The sequence below is a fragment of the Solanum verrucosum genome, unplaced genomic scaffold, assembly GCF_900185275.1.
Source record: "Solanum verrucosum unplaced genomic scaffold, falcon-dt-bn FXZP01000267.1, whole genome shotgun sequence".
Taxonomy (NCBI): domain Eukaryota; kingdom Viridiplantae; phylum Streptophyta; class Magnoliopsida; order Solanales; family Solanaceae; genus Solanum; species Solanum verrucosum.
The window spans coordinates 732,597-755,153 of NW_026019869.1; the positions used below are offsets into that span (position 1 = coordinate 732,597).

Here is a 22,557-nt window from a genome sequence, read left to right on the forward strand (position 1 = left end):
GATTCTTTCCATCTATATCCATTTCATGTATTCTGTGAGCCTTGAGAGGGTGAGAGTTACTTGTTGGTTACCGTTATTCTACTTCATTGATCTTCTATAGAGATGGAATGTGTTAAAGCTTGTGGATAAATGGAAAAATTTGTTTTCTTGGGTACCTTGGTCGTAGTATGCATACGCTGTTTTCGAGGGTCAAATGGTGTATGCTTGCATCTTGTAATGCATAAAGGCTTTTCTGGGATAAGCTGACTTAATACTTGGTGTGTTCCTGATTGTTTGTACTGATTAATGGCTGCAAATTATGTGCATTTTGATTATCAGCTAATGATCTATGCAATTCAGCCTACACTTATTCAATAGATATTTAGTTCTTGTTGTCAGTCGATAAGCAATAAATCAATCACTTTGATGCACAGAGGTGGAGATTGGAAGACAGGCGGTAGCTGTCACCTGGAGACATTACCTGACTTATTATCACCCCAAGAGTCATTGAGGAACTCGTTTGAATATATGACGGTCATTCATGTCCTATCACAGCTCTCTAACAAATCAAAGGCTAGGAATATGAGTTTACTGAATGTAACAGGAATGACATCTAGGAGAAGAGATGGTCACTTGTCTTTGTATTATTTAGGCCCTAAGGTAGGACCAGTTTCGCCCCACAAGCAAGACTGCAGCCACTGGTGTCTCCCCAGTGTCCCTGATTCATGGAACGAGCTTCTCTATGCAATCCTCCTCAAACAGGAGTTAACTCAGGAAAAAATCTCCAAATCCACTTCTCAATCTGTGGAATGACAGCAGAGAGGTCATCTCAACTATGTCAACATGTTTCCTCCAACATTCAAGTGTTGCACCATCCCGGTACCCTTGCAGCTCACGACCATTAAAAATTGTACTTTGGAGAGGAAACTTGAGCCAGAACAATCAAAGTGTCCAATGCTCATTGTATCAAATGAATGTGCCATTTTTTCGAGATCAATTTGAAAGTAAAAGGACATACTCACATTTAGTTGATGGGATCCTTCCTAGGTTCCAGTTTCAGTTACATTTATCATAGAATTGTTTTCCTGAGTCCTTTTTAGTCTGTCAGCACTCAGGAGTAAAATTTAGGTCTTCAGTTCACGAATATGTCAAGTGTAAATACTGATCCTCTGTGATAGTAAAGAATAAGCAAGTTGAAGTCGGCTCTATGAAGGATGAGGAAAAATATTGCAACAGCGCTAGCCATGTAAATTATTATTCCAATTGCAACGATAATTTGTATAGCCAATTACAATGTATTTAGTTGTTGGTAATGCATCTTTATTTTATCAAATTCTCATGAAATCAGTCAAATTGCAGCAATCAAATTATTACTCATGATAATGTTGTTGTCTAGTACATGTTGATTTTTATTTTTTTCAGACAGCCTAATTCTAAGGCTTAATCATCAAAAGGGTATTGTTCATACCTCATTGTACAATCAACAAGAAGAACACGACCACCAATTCGAGCATCACAACTAGTAAGCAAATTATCTTTAGCTGAAGCCAAACAAGTTTTACAATCTTGTGTGGTTAGAGAAGTAGTAGTAGTGTTGTTGTTGCAAGCAGCATGTCCATATGCAAAAGCATTGGGGTAGGGAGAAATGTTGTGATAGTCATATCCGTGACGCGATGGCGTGGTGCTCACTAGTTCTGCAAGAACATAGGCTAGACTTATTGCAAATGGATCATTTTTGAAGTATTGTGCACCATTGCACAGGACTTGTGTCAAATTGGTGTTGGGGATTCCTTTGGCTGCTTCAAAAGATAGTGCCAGAATGAGAACTAATGTTAAGGGTATCTTCACATCTATCATCTTATGGAGAAAAGTGGTAAAAAGTTCTGATTTTTCTGAGAAGTTGGATTAGTGATGATGTATGTAAGTTTGATCAATAATTGAGCCCTCCGCCTGTTTGGACAAGGACAACAAGTTGCTTTCTTGACATTTTGTTTGTTTCATTTTATCCTAACAATTGTCTTGGAGTTTTTGTTTCGACTTTGGTGGCTGAGATTCCCACATAATTTGAATGGGTTGAGATCAACCCAATTCAAATTATTTTAGAGTCTAACCCATAAAATTCCAGATAGATTGGACAGATTACATCTATTCGGGCTCATATTAACACCCCTATGTAGTACGTATACACAATATATATGTGCCTTACAAATTGTTTGGAAGGTTGATACATATTATTTCATGATGTATTGTATATTAACACCCTTGTACTATAGGAAATAGTTCAAATATACCATTCGTTATACTTTCGATTCAAATATACCCCTACCGTTATACTTTGACACATATATACCCCTAATTTTAACGAAGGGACACATATCAGCTTAGGAATCAAATATTCCTTTTAAACTCACTCATTTAACCTATTACCTCTGTTGACCCGATTTGAACCAATCCCATGTTCATATATAGTCATCTTCTTTAAGAGGAGTCCCTTGGGAACAATATTTATCTATCAAATCCTTGAAAGTCTGATGGAGGATGTATTAAGCAATTATGAAGAATGCTGATTTTGTGGAGGTTTTTAATAGAGAAGATGACTATGAAAATTGGTTCAAACCGGGTCAGTAGAGGTAATGGGTTAAATGGATGGGTTTTAAAAGAATTGGATATTTAAAATTGAGGGTGAGTTAGTTGATTCCTAAGTTGACATGTGTCCCTCCGTTAAAAGTAGGGGTATATATGTGCCAAATTATAACAATAGGGGTATAATTGAACTATTTCCTATAGTACAGGGTACAAAAGAGATTAATATATTGGGACCCATGTTGGCACGGGGTTGGATTTTTTGGTGATTTGGGATTCCAACTTGTTTTTGGCCGAAATTTTTCATAAACGTCAACTCACACCTTATTAATGGTGTGAGTTGGTCCCGAGGGGAAAACGAGTGCATTTTCAAGTTCAAACGAGCCATAAAGTTGGAAAAACCAGATTTGACCGATTTTTTGTGTGCTATAGTCCATGGATTTTTGGTGATTCAGGATTCCGACTTGCTTTTGGCAGAAATTTTTCATGGACGTTCGTTATGAACTTATTAATGGCGTGAGTTGGTCCTGAGAGAAAAACAGGCACATTTTCAAGTTCAAATGAGCCCTAAAGCAGGAAAAACCACATTTTACCGATTTTTGTGTGCTATAGACCATGCAATTTTGGTGATTCAGGATTCTAGTTTGTTTTTGGCCGAAATTTTTCATGGACATCCGTTATAACCTTATTAATGGCGTGAGTTGGTCCCGAGGGGAAAACATGCATATTTTCAAGTTCAAACGAGCCCCAAAAAAGAAAAATCAAATTTTATCAATTTTTGTGTGTTATTATAGTCCATGAATTTTTGGTGATTCAGGATTCTGACTTATTTTTGGCCGAAGTTTTTCATGGACGTCCGTTACAACCTTATCAATGGCGTGAGTTGGTCCCGAGGGAAAACCGAGCGCATTTTCAAGTTCAAATGAGCCCCTTAGCAGGAAAAACTAGATTTACCGATTTCATATGTTATAGTCCATGTATTTTTTGTGATTCATGATTCCAACTTGTTTTTGGCTGAAATTTTTAATAGACGTCTGTTACGACCTTATTAATGTCGTGAGTTGGTCCCAAGGAGCAAACGGGTGTATTTTCAAGTTCAAACGAGCCCCTAAGTAGGAAAAATAATATTTTATCGATTGTCATGTGCCATGGATATTTGTTGATTCATTTTTTCAATTTGTTTTTTCCCGAATTGTTTTCACGGACATCCGTTACTACCTTATTAATGGCTTGAGTTGATCCCGAGGGGGAATACGGTGGATTTTCAAGTTAAAACGAGCCCTAAAGCAGGAAAAACTAGATTTTATGAATTTTCGTGCACTATAGTCCATGAATTTTTTGTGATTCGAGATTCCAGCTTGTTTTTTGTCGAAATTTTTCATGGACATCCTTTACGACTTTATTAGTGGCGTGAGTTGATCCCAAGGGAAAAACAAGCGCATTTTCAAGTTTAAACGAGCCCCAAAGCAGGAAAACCAGATTTTACCAATTTTCATGTGTTATATTTTTGGTGATTCAGGATTCCGACTTGTTTTTGATTGAAATTTTTCATGGACTTCTGTTACGACCTTAGTAGTGGTGTGAGTTGGTCTTGATGGGCAAACAAGCGCATTTTCAAGTTCAAATGAGCCCCAAAGCAGGAAAAATTAGATTTTTACCAATTTTCGTGTGCTACTATAGTCTCTAGATTTTTGGTGATTCGGGATTTCAGCTTGTTTTTTACTGAAATCTTTCATGGACGTCCATTACAGCTTTATTAATTGCGTGAGTTTATCCGTAGGGGAAAACGGGCACATTTTTCAAGTTCAAATATGCCCCAGAGTAGGAAAAATCAAATTTTACAAATTTTCGTGTGCTATATAGTCCATCGATTTTTGGTGATTCAAGATTCCGACTTGTTTTTGGCCGAAATTTAGCATGGACGTTCGTTAGGACATTATTAATGGCGTGAGTTGGTCTCGAAGGGAAAATGGACGCAATTTTCAAATTCAAACGAGCCTCAAAGCAGAAAAAACCAAATTTTACTAATTTTCGTGTGCTATTTTTGGTGATTTAACATTCCGCCTTGTTTTTGGCAGAAATTTTCATTGACGTCCGTTACGACCTTATTAATGACGTGAGTTGGTCCCAAGGGGCCAACAAGTGTATTTTCAAGTTCCAACGAGCCTGAAAAAAGAACAACCACATTTTACCGATTTACCTGTGCTATATAGTCCATTCATTTTTTGTGATTCAGGATTTCAACTTATTTTGGGCCGAAGTTTTTCATGGATGTCTGTTACGACCTTATTAATGGTGTGATTTGGTCCCGAGGGGAAAACAAGTGCATTTTCGATTTCAAACGAGCCCCAAAGTAGAAAAAACCAGAGTCCATGTATTTTTGGTGATTCGAAATTACTGCTTGTTTTTTGCCAAAATTTTGTATGGACATCCGTTACAACCTTTTTAATGGTGTGAGTTGGTCCCGAAGGACAAATAGACGCATTTTTCAGTTCAAACGAGCCTTAAAGTAGAAAAAAAACATATTTTACTGATTTTCGTGTGTTATGTCTATGGATTTTTGGTGATTCGAATTCTAGCTTTTTTTTACCAAAATTTATCATGGACATTCGTTATGACCTTATTAATGGTGTGAGTTGGTCCCGAGGGGAAACATGCGCACTTTCAAATTCAAACGAGCCTCAAAGCAGGAAAAACCATCTTACCAATTTTCGTGTTTTAGTCCATGGATTTTTGGTGATTCAGGATTTCGGCTTGTTTTTTGCCAATAATTTTCATGGACGTCCTACGACCTATTAATGGCGTGAGTTGGTCTCGAGGGGCAAACATGCGCATTTTCAAGTTCAAATGTGCCACAAAGCAAAAAAAAATAGATTTTACTGATTTTTGTGTGCCCATGGAATTTTGGTGATTCAGCATTCTGGCTTGTTTTTTGTCGAACTTTTTCATGGAGGTCCGTTACGACCTTATGAATGGCGTGAGGTTGTCTCGAGGGGAAAACATGAGCATTTTGAAGTTCAAATGAGCCCCTAATTTGGAAAACCAGATTTTACCAATTTTCAAGTGCTATTTTAGGATTCCAACTTGTTTTTTACCGAAATTTATCATGGACGTCCATTACGACCTAATTAATGGTGTGAGTACCAAGGGGCAAACGAGTGCATTTTCAAGTTCAAATGAGCTACAAAGCAAGAAAACCCCAATTTTCGTGTGCAGTTTACATATTTTTGGTCATTCAGGATTTCGGCTAAGTTTTAGCCGAAATTTTTCATGGACGACCGTTACGATCTTATACGACCTAATTAATGGCGTGAGTTGGTCTCGAGGAGAAAAAATGCAATTTCAAGTTCAAACGAGCATCAAAGCAGAAAAAACCAAATTTTATCGAGTTAGTCCATGGTCTTGGTGATTTAGGATTCCACCTTGTTTTTTGTCGAAATTTTTCATGGATGTCTGTTAAGGCGTTATTAATGGTATGAGTTGGTCCCGAGGGGCAAACAAGCGTATTTTCAAGTTCAAACGAGCCGCAAAGCAGGAAAAACTTATTTTTACCATTTTTCGTGTATAGTCCATGGATTTTTGGTGATTCAAAATTTCGGCTTGTTTTCTGTCGAAATTTTTTATGGACGTCCGTTACGACCTTAATAATGGCGTGAGTTGGTCAGAAGGGGTAAACAAACGCATTTTCATGTTCAAACAAGCACTAAAGCAAGATAAACCATATATTGCCGATTTTAATGTGTGCTATATCAAGATTCTGGCTTGTTTTTTACCAAACTTTTTTATTGACGTCTGTTACGACCTTATTAATTATGTGAGTTGGTCCCGACGGTCAAACAGACACATTTTCAAGTTCAAACGAGAGCCAAATCAGGAAAAACCATATTTTACCGATTTTCATGTGTCCATGGATTTTTGGTGATTCAAGATTCTGGCTTGTTTTTGGACGAAATTTGTCATGGACGTTTGTTACGACCTTATTAATGGTTTTAGTTGGTCCCGAGGGGCAAACGAGCGCATTTTCAAGTTCAAACGAGTTTCAAAGGATGAAAAACTAGATTTTACCGATTATCGTGTGCTATATAGTCCAATGAATTTTTGGTGATTCGGGATTATGACTTGCTTTTGGCCAAAAAATTTCATGGACATCCGTTACTATCTTTTTAATGGCGTGGTTTAGTCCCGAGGGGCAAGTAGGCGCATTTTCAAGTTCAAATGTGTCTCAAAGAATGAAAAACTAAATTTTACCAATTTTCGTGTGCATAGTCCATGGAATTTTGGTGATTCTGGAATCTGACTTGTTTTTGGCTGAAATTTTGCATGGACTTCCATTACGACATTATTAATGGCGTGAGTTGTCCCGAGGGGCAACATGACACATTTTCAAGTTCAAACGATTCCCAAAGCAGGAAAAAACATATTTTACCAATTTTCGTGTGCTAGTCCATTGAATTTTTAGTGATTCAGGAATCCATCTTGTTTTTTGCTAAAATTTTTCATAGATATCTATTACGACCTTATTAATGACGTGAGTTGATTCGAGGGGGAAACAGGTGCATTTTGAAGTTCAAACGAGCCCCAAAGAAGAAAAAATGTAACACCCACTAAAGCTTGTCGTAAGGGTTAGAGTCATAAAATTTGCTTCTCATACTTAGAATGAATGGTTTAGGGGTTAAATGTCAAGGTACGACTCCATGGGTGGAGCCTCATGGATCAAGGCCAAGTCAAGGAGCTGTAGACCCCTCCCCCCCCCCCCCCCCCCAATCTCAAAGTGCCTTGCCCCTCCCCGGACCTCGAGGCGCCTTGCCCCGACGACCCCCTCCCCCACACCCCCGAACCTCGAGGCATCGTTCCTTGAGGCCCACCCCTCGGACCTCAAGAAGTTCTAATTAAATTTCAACACTCAAGACATCTAATCCTGAAAGGATGCTATATATAGTCTGAAGTTGGGCACCATCAAAACCGTATTTCTTAACAAATGGTTGTTATCTTGACAACTGTCAAGCAAGACTTAATTAATTACTAGGAATCTAAATGGGGAATCATTTTACTTCTTAGAATCATATAATGGTGATAATGTGTCTAATGTTGAGTTGCACACATAGGTTGTAAAGTTGTTACGACAGTACTATCACAACTGAATACTAAGTCTCATCAACTCGACATAGATTCCAGTTCTTCAATAATTCAACCTCAACAGGAAGATAAGAAAATGTTCCCAGTTTCTATACTTACAGAAATAATCTTAAAAATAGAACATGCCTCCTCAAGTAACTATCAAAAATATTGATAATGTAGTGCTCCTAATATTGTCAATTCAATCAATAACATTGATGTTGATCAATTACAGTCGACTAACACTTAAACAATCACAAGACTTTAATATATCAACATTAATTAACCTAAAAAAACAGAGTAATCAATACAATCAATTGCTCATTAAATAAGAAGGGTGTGAAAATCATACAATACAAAACAGAGTTGAAACTACTTTTACAAAATAAAATACTAGCTATACTGTTTGAGTACCAGGGATGCAGAATATTTACTCGATAAAGACAAGAAAGTGAAGAATAAGAATGAATCCGGTAAAACCTACAAAAAAGTGTAAATTAAGAACAAAATAATAAAACCTTAAGCCTTTACCGGATTTCAAAATAATATTTTGTTCAATTAGTTTAAAAATCTGGACACAAAATACAACCACAACTGCAAAATCATAGTAGTGGTTATGCGATGAGTGGTCGTTTCATCCATGAATTGTTAGATAAATCGTAGGATTAATTACTCGGATGAATGTAGCTGCAGAATATGAAATTAGGAATTCAATTGGAATTGAAACTTGGATTACATGTGAAGATGGAATTCATATGAAACTGGAACCTTGGATTACATATGAAGATGGAGACTGTGTCTAACCTTTGAATTAGGCATTTAATAGCACATGTTGTAAAGTAAAACAATCGATAGTTAAAGTTTGATACTCACACTTGGTCATTGTCCAATTTCTATGCAACTAGCACTTTCTCAAAATAAATAGGTGCATGGAGGACTAGTTACATGGTTACCATCCAACATACTATCAGTTTCAAAAAGAGCAAGATGTACTGCACTAAGTACAAGTTTGATGGGTGAGAAACGTTAGTTGTTGGAAGTGTTGCTCCAACTTTAGGAGTCATTTCTGGCTGCAGAGGAACAAAGAGCAGAGGCTGCAAGGGTAGCAACAACTTAGATGTATAACACCACAATAGAAGTGCTTCCCTGGTTTTATAGACCACAAGGTGCCTTTTATATTATTCAAAAACACTTACAGTATTTTGAATGATCTTTCCACTGCAAATGTACTTGGAAAATGGGAATAAAAAGGTTGATCAACAGTTGATTGGTTAAATACTGATGATTTGAAAGGCCTCATGTTGTCGATGACACTAAATCCCTGTGTGCGCTGGAAACAGTAAATGAATAACCATATTTCTGATCTGCAAATTCGCCCATGAAGTATAAAAAGTGTTAATGAATACAAGGTAGATTTCTTTGTATCTACAGATAAGAAAACAAGTTAAGGATACCTTTATCACCTAACTGGTAGTCCTCAAACCTCAACTCCTCCTGGCTTTTATCTTGACATGTCTGTATTCCATAAATGGATTGAATTTCTTCACCACCGGGTCTCGTGCTATCAATCTCTGGAGTTGGATTGTACGATGTTGTTCTAATTCCTTTCTGATTAATACCATATGCGAACTTTCCAAAACCAGAGCTCTTGAGCAAAGGCGTTGTACCTTCTTTTTGCAAATTTGATTTAAGATTGAATACTAGGGATATTCAAAAATATACAATATGAATAAATAGTACTTACTACTATTTAACAAAAGCTCAACATGGATTTCAGATCAATATAGAGCATATAATAATGCACATTTAACGGGGAAAGAAGATAATATTGTATTTGTAATTCTAAAATAAAAGGTTAAGGTTGTTTATCTCTTGTTATTTGACTAGTAATTAGTATTGAGATATATTATTTCTACTAGAGACCGAATAATAGACCTATAGATTATCCCACCACAAAACCATACAAAAACAAGATTAAATTCTCCAATTTTTGTTCTCCTATGGTGTTCCTTCTCTAATTCCTATGCTCTATTAGTTGAGATTCTTTCCTCTGTGTGAATACTTGCATCTGAAGAGTGTTGTAAATTGTTTACTTTCTATGTTATTGAAGGTAAGACATGTTGTATATTGTTTACTTTTAATGTTGGGGGTGTGGAAAGAAGATAATATGGTATTTGTTGATTTTAGGAGCATACTTTTAGTGTTTTGTTAATAACTTTTCTTTTGGCTCTCATTTCTGCAAGGTGGATCATATGGACCAAATAAAGGGTCAAAATCATAGGGGTAAAGAAAGCAACTTAATAAAGATTAAGAAAGTTAGCTAAGAAGGTACTAATTTCCCTACAAAAGTTTGTGGAAAATTTGCCGATAGATCTGGACCTTATCCTCCACTCAAGACTTTTGGTATCTTAGGGAAAAGAAGCAATAACGGTAGTGTTATTACAAGGGTTGGAACAGAAGTTCCTGCTACAAGGGACAACAAATTAGCTTCTGTAAAACATGCCGAAGCTGGGACTACTTCTTGTGATGACCTTCAGTATCAAATTCAACGAGAAAGGATCCCAAACCTCTGCTAAAGCTCAAGTTCAAGAATCATTTCCATGAAAACCAAAATGTCTGGGCTTCTCCAGGAGAGTAGGATAAAAGCATGGTTAAAGGCTAGAGGTCTAAAATAAAAAGAGCACTGTCACGACCCAAGCCTAGGGCCTAGACGTGATCGGCGAATGGGGAACCCGAAGGAACCCCAAACAAGCCTCATAGCGTATCTTACACATCATTGGTCACGGAAGCAATTAAAATGACCATAAGCGATAAGCATAATCAAGGGGGAAATCGGGACTAAGGGAGCAAGAAAAAAAAAAGAAAAAAAAATGATACATAAATACCATAGATGAATCAAGCTCAAACATAATACACGACTTGTCCAACACCACCTTTAAACATAGGTACTTTAGCGGGGGCCAAGACAAACAACTGGGCTCACCCTCATAGTCAAAACATAACTAAAAGGAAAAGTCTTATACATAGCAAAAGATCATAAGCAACGTCCCCGGAATGGAGGACTCACCAATAACCTTGATAGAAAATCGTATTAGCCACGCGGAGGACGAGGGTCAAGCGGTGCTCCGGTCCCTACATGGTGACATCATGTAGGCATAGAGTATGCGTTAGTACGTTTGAATGTACTAAGTATATGGGATGCAATGCAATGCAACAAGGGATGGACATCATAGGCAAAATGCATAATCGTACCCGATAGATAGCATATTAATGAGATGATATGTATAATGATGCTTATATAAAAATCATATTTAGTAGGGCATAGTATATGTGTAGTGAGTGACCATCAATATAGTATTTCCAAGGCCTACCACCCCCTTGGAGAGGCGAAAGAGGTACAAACCTCTCAATGTGGTTACCCGGGCCTACCACCCCCCGAGCTAGGGGCCAAGGTACAAACCCCTCGATATGGTTATACGGGCCTACTACCCCCCGTACTAGGCAACCAAGGTACAAACCCCTCGATACGGTTATACGGACCTACTACCCCCCGTACTAGGCAACCAAGGTACCAACCCCTTGATACGGTTACCCGGGCCTACAACCCCCCGGGCTAGGCTTGATCAACTCACACACTATATAGAGAAAATCATATACATGTATCCATTTCATCATCATTTCAATACTTATATAATCATCCAACTCATAGGACGTACATTGGACCTTCCATTTCATAAGAATTCTATAAATGACATTTTATCAAACATATGGTGGGCTACTTGTTCATGTAAATAAAATCATGTATTTCAAGAGTACTAAGTCCAACCAATTTCAAAATCCATATAAAACAGCCCACCAACAACATACATATATATATACATATATAACAACCTTCATAATTTGATCATGGAGGCATGAAAACCATAAACATCATATAATCATTTCTTTTCATGATAATATACAAAAATAGACCATAATAGGATGTGTAGTAATAATTCCATAATTCAAGAGTTCATAAATGATCATAAGGACCCATAAACTTGAAGTAAAATAGAGGATAAATGGTTGGACTTGTGGAAAGGAAGGTTTCCACAATCAACCCACATACCTCAACTTTGGAGAATTCTTGATGAAGATTGGAATGGAGAATTGCTTGAGATTGAATCTTGAATCCGGAATTAAAGCTTGGGATCCTTGAATTTGGTTGATGATCTTGGTGGAATTTTTGGAGAGGGTTTAGAGAGAGTTTTTGGATGTTTTGAAGTTAAATGACTAAGTATGGATATGTCCCCTTTTTATAAAAACGTCCCAACACTTAGAAAAAAAAATTGAGGCGGGTGAACAGTGTTTTCGGCTACTGGAATTTGCATTTTCTGCCGGACAGGTTTTACGAAAATGGTCATAACTCCTTCATCCTAACTCGGAATGAGGTGAAACAAATTGAGTTGGAAAGCTAACTCACAGAGCTTTAATTTTGATAGTTTGAGCTCCTTCCAATTCCTTGTGTGCTGAGAGATATGCCCCTTTAAAGTTGACCCTCAAAATCGCAATTTTTGCGATTTTCGAATTTTGATACGGTTGTTCTAAAATTCGGGTTAGACTCATTTCCCACTCAATTTGACCCCCTGAATAAGAATATGAAGTCGAATTTCCGAAATGATGCACGGATTTTGAGATATATGGAAATTACAATTATAGGTGTTTCCGAAGCACATTTTCGGGCATTTTTTTGGGGTCGTTTCAAGCACCAACCTTTGGAGAAAAAGCATCAACCAACACACGAGACCCCCAAAAAAGAAAATAGAGTAATATGCCCAAATTCAACTCAACTTGAAAAAAACCCTGTTCTCAAGTATCATGCATATGCATTTGGAGAAGGGGAAATTAAACAATATATCAACTAATATGCAAGAATCACAAAGAAATCATAAACATGAAATCAAGAAAAAGAAAACAAAACCTTTGATTTCATCTGTTTTTGGAGAAAAACATTTTTGGGAGTTACATCAATGGAGCTTTTCTATAACGGCTATTGAGCTCATCAAGCCACCTAGTAACACTTTCAAATGGAGCTTTATGAATATGATGTTTGAATTCAATCACTTCAGTTCCTACATCTTTATTTTTGTTTCCTTTTGCATTTTTAGTGCTTATTATTATTTTTTAGGTTTCATCTTTTACTCCCTCCCATCTCTTAAATTTTATTTTCTCTATATCATTTTATTTGAATATATTTAACAAGAGATGAAATTTGAGAATTTTTTTATAAAAAGAAAAGTCTTAAATATATTATAACATTAGTAAATAATTATAAACATGTCATTGAAGTGAAACAAAAATTTTAAAATTAAATTATTTTTAAATATAAAATAGTTCATTTTTGGAAACAATAAAAAGAATGTGATGAAATATTTACATGAATATGTGATATGCATAGATAGATAGTATACTTAATTAGCTATTTTTAATTTGTAGCTATACAGGTTATTAAATTTTATAATATGACATATTTAGGAAGACTTTGTTGACGGATATTTGATTTCAGAAATATATAAATATCACCAAAAGGATATAATAAAAATTGAGTTAAATTCGACAAATTGAGTTATAATTCATTATTTAGCTCATCTTGATTTAATCTATTTTAACCTGAGCAAGCTTTGGACATGATTAAACATTGACTTTAACCATCTTTTGAACATCTTTGATGAATGAGACTAAAGCCAATTGATAGAGGAGTGTACAAAAAACTATATTTATTCTTAATCTTTGTGTTACATTATTAATAGTTTGAAAATTCTCTAAAACAAATAGTCTTCCCTGTCAACTTCCTAACAAGGATCTATAATGTACCTTTTATCGTCCTGTAAGATGGAGTGTCCAATTATTTTGAATATTAAAATTAAACAGACTCTTCTTATATTCTAGATATTGACCATCTAATAGCATATGTAGCCTATCTTTATAATCTCCTTTTTCTTGGACCATTATTATCACATTTTCAATTGTAAAGCTAGTCCTGATTTCTAAGGTAAACTTCTCCCTGTTGTATGTCCTAACAATGATAGGATAAACTTCATCTTCCCTATAACCTCCACAAAGACTCAAGACGAGATGAAGGGTGAACTCCTTTTGAATATTGTAATCAACAAGTGTACGAGTAAATACTTATCTTTGTTGATTCAGGGGAATTCTTTCTTTGTTTAGGATCTTTGATTTAACATTTTCAACGGAGTTAGAACTCTTGACATCGAGAGTAGTTGTTAACAACGAGGTTAAGGGGATCATAAATATAAAGTTGTAAATTAGAGCGCAAAAGCTGTAATAGAAAAGAAACAGAAACTAAATAAAAAAAGATATGGAAATTCAAAGGAAAGATCAAGATTTTCCAAGGATTTAATGTTCTAAGCCTTGACATGATCCAAGTAACAACACATAGATTTATGGATTAAATCTAACTACTTTACTTGAGAAACGTATCAAAACAATAGATTCATCGGATCTTGACCACTTTACGAGTAACTAAAGATAATAATTAGTATTTATAAACTAATCACCTTCTAAAGAATACCAAAATAAATCACAAACATCACAAGAAGAAATTACCTCATATCTTAAACTATGAAACTAGTAAATGTATAAAGATAAATTCTCAAAGAACAAGTTACAAAGGTTAAAAAGAACTCTCTCTAATATTATTGATATCAATCTAATGTCTTTTTAATGATTGAAAAAAACTACTATTTATAGAATAAATAAGTTGACTGTTAGCCCTAATAAAACCCTAAAGAGACAATCTAGAACTTAATAAAACAAAACTCTAGCCTGGGGCTAAGGCAAAACTAAAATCATAATAATTGTGGTTGGATTAAGAACTTTGTGGAGGCCTTGGTCATGTCTTTTGAGCCCCTTTTGGGCTACTAGTTTTAGCTCCACTTAAGGGTTGAATTGGCCTCCTTTTGGGCTGATTTAAAGCCTCTTTCTGCACCACTTTGATCTTCTTCAAGGCTGAACTTTGGACCCCAATATTCCTCCTCTTGGACTATTAATATTTAGCCATTCTTTGAGAAAATAGTCAAATGCCCCCTTAATCTATTATCGAATTTTCAACTACACATTTGTACTTCACGGGGGTCCTATTACCCTCCTATACATTTTTAAAATGGAGTATATAGCCCCCTAATAGGTCACACCCAAATTTGTGTTAGAAAGTGAATGCACTCACTTGCCACGTTATATATATTATTTTTTTTAATAAAAAAACTATTATCTCTTTCTTTATTCTACTTTCCTTTTATATTTTTTTTCTTCTCTTTCCAGCCCATTTCTTCTTTTCTTTTTCTTTTTTCTTGACATTTGTTTGATGAAACTTTTTCTGCCATTGAAGAGAAAATTTCAAGTTTTATTTATGATAGTTTTAAGCTTACAGTAATGAAATGTGTAGTTATGAAATTTCATGTTTTATTATTGAAAGGTAAAGTTACAAGTCTTTGATAATCTTTCGTTTTTTGCCATTGATTAATCTTTTTTTCCACCATTTTCAGTTTTTTAAAAATAAAATTTGGACCTGTGGTCCGACTTTATTAAGAAGATATAATGGACTCAAGATGAGCCCGTTATACAAAATAGGAAACAAATATATACAAAAAAGGGTCCAAACATGACCACTCTTCAGGTGAAAAAGGACAGCTCTAGAAATTAGGAATTCTGAAAAATTGAGCAGCAGCTTCTCCTTCCTCTTTCATCTTTAAGATCCACCGCTGAAGATTCCGCCATGGCCTTGCATCTCGAGCTTCACTCTCCTTCGCTTTTGGGTCATCCACGTTCTCCATCTCAAAGAGAGGAGTATTGGTATTGATCGGCTATCAAAGGTATCAATTTCTCCTCTTTCTCCATAATTGTGATGCTCATTTCATTTAAGTGCTCCCTTTTCCCCTCCTTTGTCATCACTAATCGGCTTCCCTTCCTCTCGCGCAGTTGAAACAAAGAAAGAGAAATCCAAGTTGCCTTCTTGTAGTTCTCCTCACTGTGCACAAGGACTTCCATACCAATCTTACTCTCGTTTTTGTTGGTGACTCTATTGTTTTTGTTAGCTGTTATAGCTCAGGCTAGTTAGATCTCGCGTACCTATTTTGCCAATGGTCTGACCACAAACTAGTTTGTAATTGTAATATGTGAACTTGTGATCCTTCTTATGCTTATCTCTAAGATGATGTTACTGATGCCTTGTCTTTTGAAATATTTTAATGCATTCCACATAGCTATTATTTTTGCTTCCATGTTTGTAGTTATACCAATATTCTGCTCCTCAGCATATAACAGATCCCCCGTACTGTTTCTTAGACAGAAACCATATGAACTCTCCCCCGGGTTGCCTTTGCTTGCCCCATCTGTATTGCACCTGACCCATCCTTCATCTGGTGCCTCCCACTTGACAATATGAAAGTAAAGATTCGGTTTATAATTCTGAAGCAAATCAATCATTCCAGTCCAGTGATAAGGAACATTTCTTAGCCAAGGATATTTGGCTCTAATCAGCTGATGTACTGTCAATTGACATTGTGAGTATATTTTGTTGAAAGAAATTTCCTTGTCATGTCTCTTCGCATTCCTTCTTTCCCAGAGTTCCCACATGACAATAGCTGGAATGGCCTTCATTATGTGTTGTACTTTAGGATTTCCATCATATTCCCACTATTGGAAAATTAATTGATGTAATTGTTGTCCTCCAATAATAATACCTGCACAAGAAGCAAACTGCTTCCATAGCCTTTGAGCTATGAGAGCAGTTAGTAGTAAATGTGTCATGGTTTTCATTTCTCCACTATCACAACAGTAACATTTAGAGACTATATTCATCCTCATTCTTTTCAAGTTGTCATCAATGACAATTCTTTTCTTCCAAACTCTTCATAGGAAGAAGGAAATCTTAAAAGGCAAGCACTTTAACCACATACAATTATTCCACTCTATCTTGTCTCTTTTATGTCGTACTAAGTGGTAAGCAGATTTGACAGTGAATTCACCTGTCGAGTTCCCCATCCACCAAGCCTTATCCAGAGTTTCAGTCATACCAGGCTTGATGTTTTCAACGATATACTCTGTCATTTCTTTTGAAATAAATTATCTCAATTTATCTATCTTCTATATGCCATTCTTAAAGAATTCTTTTACCTCAATCTCTTCTTCCCTGGAAAATTCCCCTTCTGTAAATTATAGAGCACCTTGTTTCGTCCAGTTATCAAACCAAAAACTGGAATTTCCAGCCTTAATTTGCCACCAAATCTCATGTTCGATTTCATCTCGCATAGCCACCATCTTCTTCCATACATGAGATGCTCCAACACACTTTGCCACGGTAGGATGTAGTTTCTTGCAATACTTGTTTCCCTATGCTCCATAATGATGATATGGATACCCTGAAATTCCACCAGAGTTTTGCAAAAAGTGCATTATTAACTTCATGCAGGGACCTAAATCCCAAACCTCCTTCCTCTTTTGGTAAGCACATATCGTCCCATGCAACCCAATGTTTTCCTTTCAGACTACTAGAGCTGCCCCAGAAAAACTTTGCAAAGTTTTTGTGAATCTGGTCTATCACGCACTTGGGAGGATTCATTGCCGAAAAATAGTACACATGAAGAGATTGAAGGACATGATAGATTAGAGTGTACTTACCTCGAAAAGAGAGAAACCTCCCTCTCCTTTCAGTCGAGTGAGCTAATTCTGCCATAGTAAGATTCTTCCCGCAATTTTCCTTATCAACTCCTCAAAGTAGCTTTTGTTCTTCCTACCATAAAAAACTGGACATCCTAGATAGGTGATAGGAAAATTTCCTTGCCTTATCCCAGTCAGTCTTCTCAACCTTATTGTAACTATTAACTGCATTTTCTCATGTAAATAAAAGGAGCTCTTTGCTTTGTTTACCATTTGACCCAAAATCCTTTCATATTCTCTCAATACCACCATTATTTTTATCACTGATATTCTGTCCCCTGAGCAGAATAAAATAGTATCATCTGCATAGGATAAGTGGTTTATTTCTGGGCTCCACCTAGGCATGCCATATCCTTTAAAGTTTCTATCCTTTGTGCAAACTATTCAGACCTCTAGCCAACACTTCTGCTGCAATAATAAATAGAGTAGGGGATAGTGGATCACCCTGTTTAAGCCCCCTGGAAGAACCAACAAAACCATTGGAATGCCCGTTGATCAGCACTGAATACCAGTTGTTAGAAACCAATCTCCAAACCCTGTCTATGATGATCTCCGAAAAACCAAACTTTCTCAGGACCTTCGTTAGAAATACCCAAGACACTTTGTCATATACTTTAGCCATATCCAACTTCACCACCACGTTAATATTCTAATTTCTTTTGTCTATATCCCTGATTATTTCTTGAGCCAATAGCACATTTTCAGTGATGCTTCTGCCCTTCACGAAACCTGATTGGGTTAGGGAGATTATCTTTGGAAGCACTTCTACCATTCTATCGTGTAACATCCTTGAGATTACTTTATTGATGAAACAACTAAAACTAATGGGTTAAAGATCTGAAAAGGTCTTTACCTCCTCTTTTATGGGGAGTAAAACTAGATTAGTATGAGTGATGAATTTGGGTAGCTCCTACCCACAAAAGAAAGCTCTTACTAGTTTGGTAATATCTTCCCCAATGATTTCCCAACAAATCTGAAAAAATAGTCATGAAAAACCATCTGATCCACATGCACTGTCTCTATTTAACTCAAAGACTACCTTTTTTACTTCATCATGCGAATGTAGCTTAACCATCTCCTTATTTTCACCTTCTGTGATCAGTCTAGAAATATGGTTTATCATTAAAAAATCATGGATGTCACCTTCTTTTGTAAACTACTTCGTAAAAAAGGATATGGCTGTCTCTCCCATCTGGTGATTAGTTTGTACAACTTCACCTAGATCATTACTAATCTCTGTTAAATGTAGCTTTTTCCTTCTACCTTTCACGTAAGAGTGAAAAATTTTGGTATTCCGATCTCCATGAATAAACCATCTCATTCATGCCTTTTGTTTCCAATACTCCTCCTCAATCTTAAGATATTTCTTCAATTTAGCTTCCATTCGACTTAAAGCCGCTCTATTTTTATCAGAAGGATTCATCTCAAGCTGAGTTTCTTTTATTCTAATAACATCCTCTATTGTCGCAATCTGCTGAAAAATATTGCCAAAAACCTTTATACTCCATGTTATCAAAGCTCTCTTCACTATCTTCAGTTTGGCTTGAAACTCCATAAACGAACTACCCACGAAATTAATAGCCCAATTTTGTTGTACTATACTATTGAATTGCTGATGCTTAGTCCAAAATTTTTAAAATCTAAACGGTTTGATGACGGACTCCGTGGTTGTCTTGCAAATTACATGAAGAGGGGCATGATCAGATCCATGTGTCATGTCCCGCCACTTCACAATCAAATTTTGCAGTCAGATAGGGGCGGAAGAGTCTAGAGTTATGGAGAGGTTTATAGAGAACTCTAGAAGCCCTTAGAGTTTTCAAGAAGGCTTAGAAATCCCTAGGTCCTTCCTTAGAATTCTCTAGAATGCCTTAGATATTTTCTTGGAAAACCTTAGAAATTCCTAGAAAGTGTAGAGATTTCTAGAGAGGGACCAAAGTTTAAATAGTCTAGGGACTTGTAAAGTAATTTTAAATTGCACTTTAGTCCCTAGGTGTTAGTATAAATAGAGGTGCCCCTCATTTTCTAGGCACCAAGAAAGTTGTAAGCCTCCAAACAACTTGTAAAGCATTCTTCCAAACAATATAAGCCTTCTTCCAAAATTCTCTAAGTCTTCTTTTTCATCCTCTTAGCGATCTTAGTTTCAAAGGGCATACTTGAGCTTACAAGATCGTGAAAGATTCGTGAGTAAGTTGTCAAGTGCCGCACGGAGCATTAGTGAGACTCTAAGTCCGTGACACCTGTCTAATAAGATGATGAACTTCTGTGGACGGGAATGTTGCTAAGAACTCATGATTCACCAGGATTCTGTCCAATCTTTTTAATATGCAGTCATCTTCAATTCGTCCATTAAGGTTACCTCCGACAAGGCACAACTATTTATACAATGAGCGAAATCCATTGCTTCATGTTGGGTAAAAGCTAAACCACCTAATTTTTCCTCCTCCTTTAAAATTACATTAAAATCGCCACCCACCATCCATAGAACATGAACATCTTCAGCAATGTTAGCTAACTCTTCCCATATTTCCAGTCTTTCCACCGAACTATATCTAGCATATACTGAGGAAATAATGTAGCAAAAATTATTATTATAGAACTTTAAGGTTAACTGTTAAATTGAATCCATCATGACAGTGCCCTCCCAATCATCTCTCCAGAACGTCCAAATTTTCCCAGAACAATTTGCCAGGGCCTTATCGAATCCCAATTTATTTTTAAAATGTTCTAACTCTGATAGGTCCTGAAAAGGTTCCATTAAAGCTATGAATGAGTAATGATGTCTCCTGTTTAGGTCCATTAACCTCCCAAAAGAATTTTGGGTGTTAACCGATCTAATATTCTAGAAAATGACCTTTTCAATCATTGATCACTACTGGAAGATCAGTACTTACTGCTTCTTGTTTTGACTTGGAGAGGAATGGTGGGTCGTCCTCTCTTTGCCTTGAAGCTATTGGTGTGTCTAGGCGATAGATCTCATGCCTTACTAATTTGTTGTATGTTGTACTCCAAAGCATCTTCCTTTTCCCTATCCTTCCTATGACTTATTTCCTCCTCTGATTCATCAATTAAATCAAGACCCTCCTTAAAAGGCAATTCATCTACATTCACCACCAACAGTCTTTCATTCTCCTTACTCTCCGCTACTGTTGTTCGATGCCTTTGTGAAGTGTCACCCATTGCTTATGTACCATCATGTTCCACACTGCGAAATCTCACTCCCACTTTGCCTCATGTTTCCATTGATCTTGTTCTCTTTTCAAGGGTATGCATGTTACTGCCTTTGTCTCTGTTGATATAACTACTTTGTATTCTTGGTGTTGAAACTTTATTCTCAAATGATCTCTCTACCCAACCCTTTGAGGTTTCTTTTTTATCCTCTTCCCTGTCTCATTTCTCTTCTACCTCTACATCTACTCCACAATCCTTTTCTGCTGCTTCCAGTGCTCCAAATCGGTTAACTGTTGGAACTTGTACCTTTGCCCAAACTTGTTCAGGTTGTTTCTTCCATCCTTTCTTTTTATTTCTTTGTTCCAGAATCCATTCCTTCTTGTCTTGTTTGATGATTTCTCCCCCTTCATTGTTACCCTTCACCATTTCATTTAGTGTTTCATCCTTATGTCCATCATCAACTTTTGTCTTTTGTTCCTCTTTCTCCTTTGTTGGATACAATTTTGGGTGTTACACGTAACACTATTGTTCGTCATATCCTTGTATCATGCAAGTTTTACAATATTTGGGGACGTAATCATACTTGATTTTCACCCATTTCTCCATTACCTCTCCATTTAATCGCCTCATGCCTATTTTTATTCGTTTGGGAAAATCCCTTAAAAGATCCACCTCTACTTTCACCCTTGCACAACTAGGTCTTGTCTAGTTCCTTGTCGCCATGTACACCTTTAAAGGTTTTCCAATGGTTGTTGCCATGGAAAGAACGGCTTCCTTCCCAAAGAAATTTGGAGAAAGTGAAGGGAAAGAAATCCATGTGATCGTTGTAGTTGTCTCTTCTTCCGAATTGAACATTGGATCCCACTTCAAGGTTCTCATAGGGAAAGACCAGTTCCTCTGTGTAATATAGAAGACAGGCTTTGATAATAAGTGCACATAATCTTCTAATAATGTCGCCTGTATCATTATATGTTTGTTGCTTAATAGCCCAATCTTGCATTCTCCTTTCAGTTCGCATTGCTTCGGGATCAATTTTCTCAACTCTTGTATGTCTGGCCATCCATACGAGAACTTTCCAATGACTGCAAATTCAAGGTTCTCATTGATAATCATCTGTTCTACCTCTTCCTACTCCCATAGGACGATCGGTTCTCCATGAAGATAGGTTATTGGTTTCAGCTGAATTGGCTTAGAGTTTGAATTCATGGGCATTAAAGAGCTTCCATATGAAGGTTTGTTAGGTATAGCAGGCTGACAAACCTCCATTGAGGGTTGGCTAGCATCCATGGTGGTCATAACCACCGGAAAAATGGTTTGACAATGGCGGCAGGGTTTAGGTCTTTTTTCAAGTCAAGTACACAAATTTTTTTCTTTCCACCATTTTCATCTTCCTTACAAACATCAAAAGTTTATCAATCAACCCAACTCACTTCTTCCTTCCTACCATCAATATTATCAAGTCTTAAACCTTTGATATATAAAAAAAAACTCAAATTTTGGAGGAGTTGACGATATGTTTCATGTTTTCATCATCGATGACCGCAACAACAATTTTGAAAGGTAAAATCTGGCGAGAATTTTATTCCTAATCGTTTCATCCACTATTTGATTGATACTCAAGTTATTTTCATGGATGAATTTGTCGAATTCTTCAAATTGAGGTAATAGATACATAACAGTGGATCTTTTCATTTCTATTTTCAAAATCACATATGGGTTTCGTTGACAATCCAAAATTCTTTCTGAACTTGAATTTAAATTATTAAACTAGGGCACCAAAAATCAAGATAAGAATTTTCTAACCCATTTGTCCATGTGGTTAGGCATGATGATTTACAATTTTAATAATATTACTAAAAGTTGGTTTCAAAATTTCCTAATTTCATGCACAAATTGAATAATCAAAATTCTAGAATCAAGAGGAATAATGAAATTCCATGGTGAATTCAATGAATGTGATGGTCGTGGAGGCATAGAGAAGGTGAGTGAACTCAC

At 36.4% G+C, this 22,557-nt stretch overlaps 2 protein-coding genes across 5 annotated transcripts in view; one reads left to right on the forward strand and one right to left on the reverse strand.

The window, feature by feature from the left end:
* Positions 1-22,557, forward strand: part of LOC125818747 (protein trichome birefringence-like 11) — a 97,832-nt gene that overhangs the window by 46,653 nt on the left and 28,622 nt on the right. For 2 of the 4 annotated variants that reach the window (XM_049498283.1, XM_049498264.1), the window contains exon 4: positions 414-807. The exons of 1 other annotated variant lie outside the window; for it this stretch is intronic. In XM_049498283.1, coding sequence (XP_049354240.1) covers positions 414-792 — 379 coding nt within the window. In that variant the 3' untranslated portion in view covers positions 793-807. Of the gene's footprint in view, positions 1-413; positions 808-1,107; positions 1,131-22,557 lie in introns of those variants that run through there. One more of the 4 variants, XR_007442415.1, reaches the window with a different exon arrangement.
* On the reverse strand, positions 1,420-1,836 carry LOC125819143 (antifungal protein ginkbilobin-like protein). The gene has a single exon (XM_049498659.1). It carries the CDS (start codon positions 1,834-1,836, stop codon positions 1,420-1,422), a length of 417 nt encoding a protein of 138 aa, XP_049354616.1.

Coding starts and splice junctions, on each gene's coding strand:
- LOC125819143 (XM_049498659.1), bottom strand. CDS start 1,836: ATGATAGATGTGAAGATACCCTTAACATTAGTTCTCATTCTGGCACTA.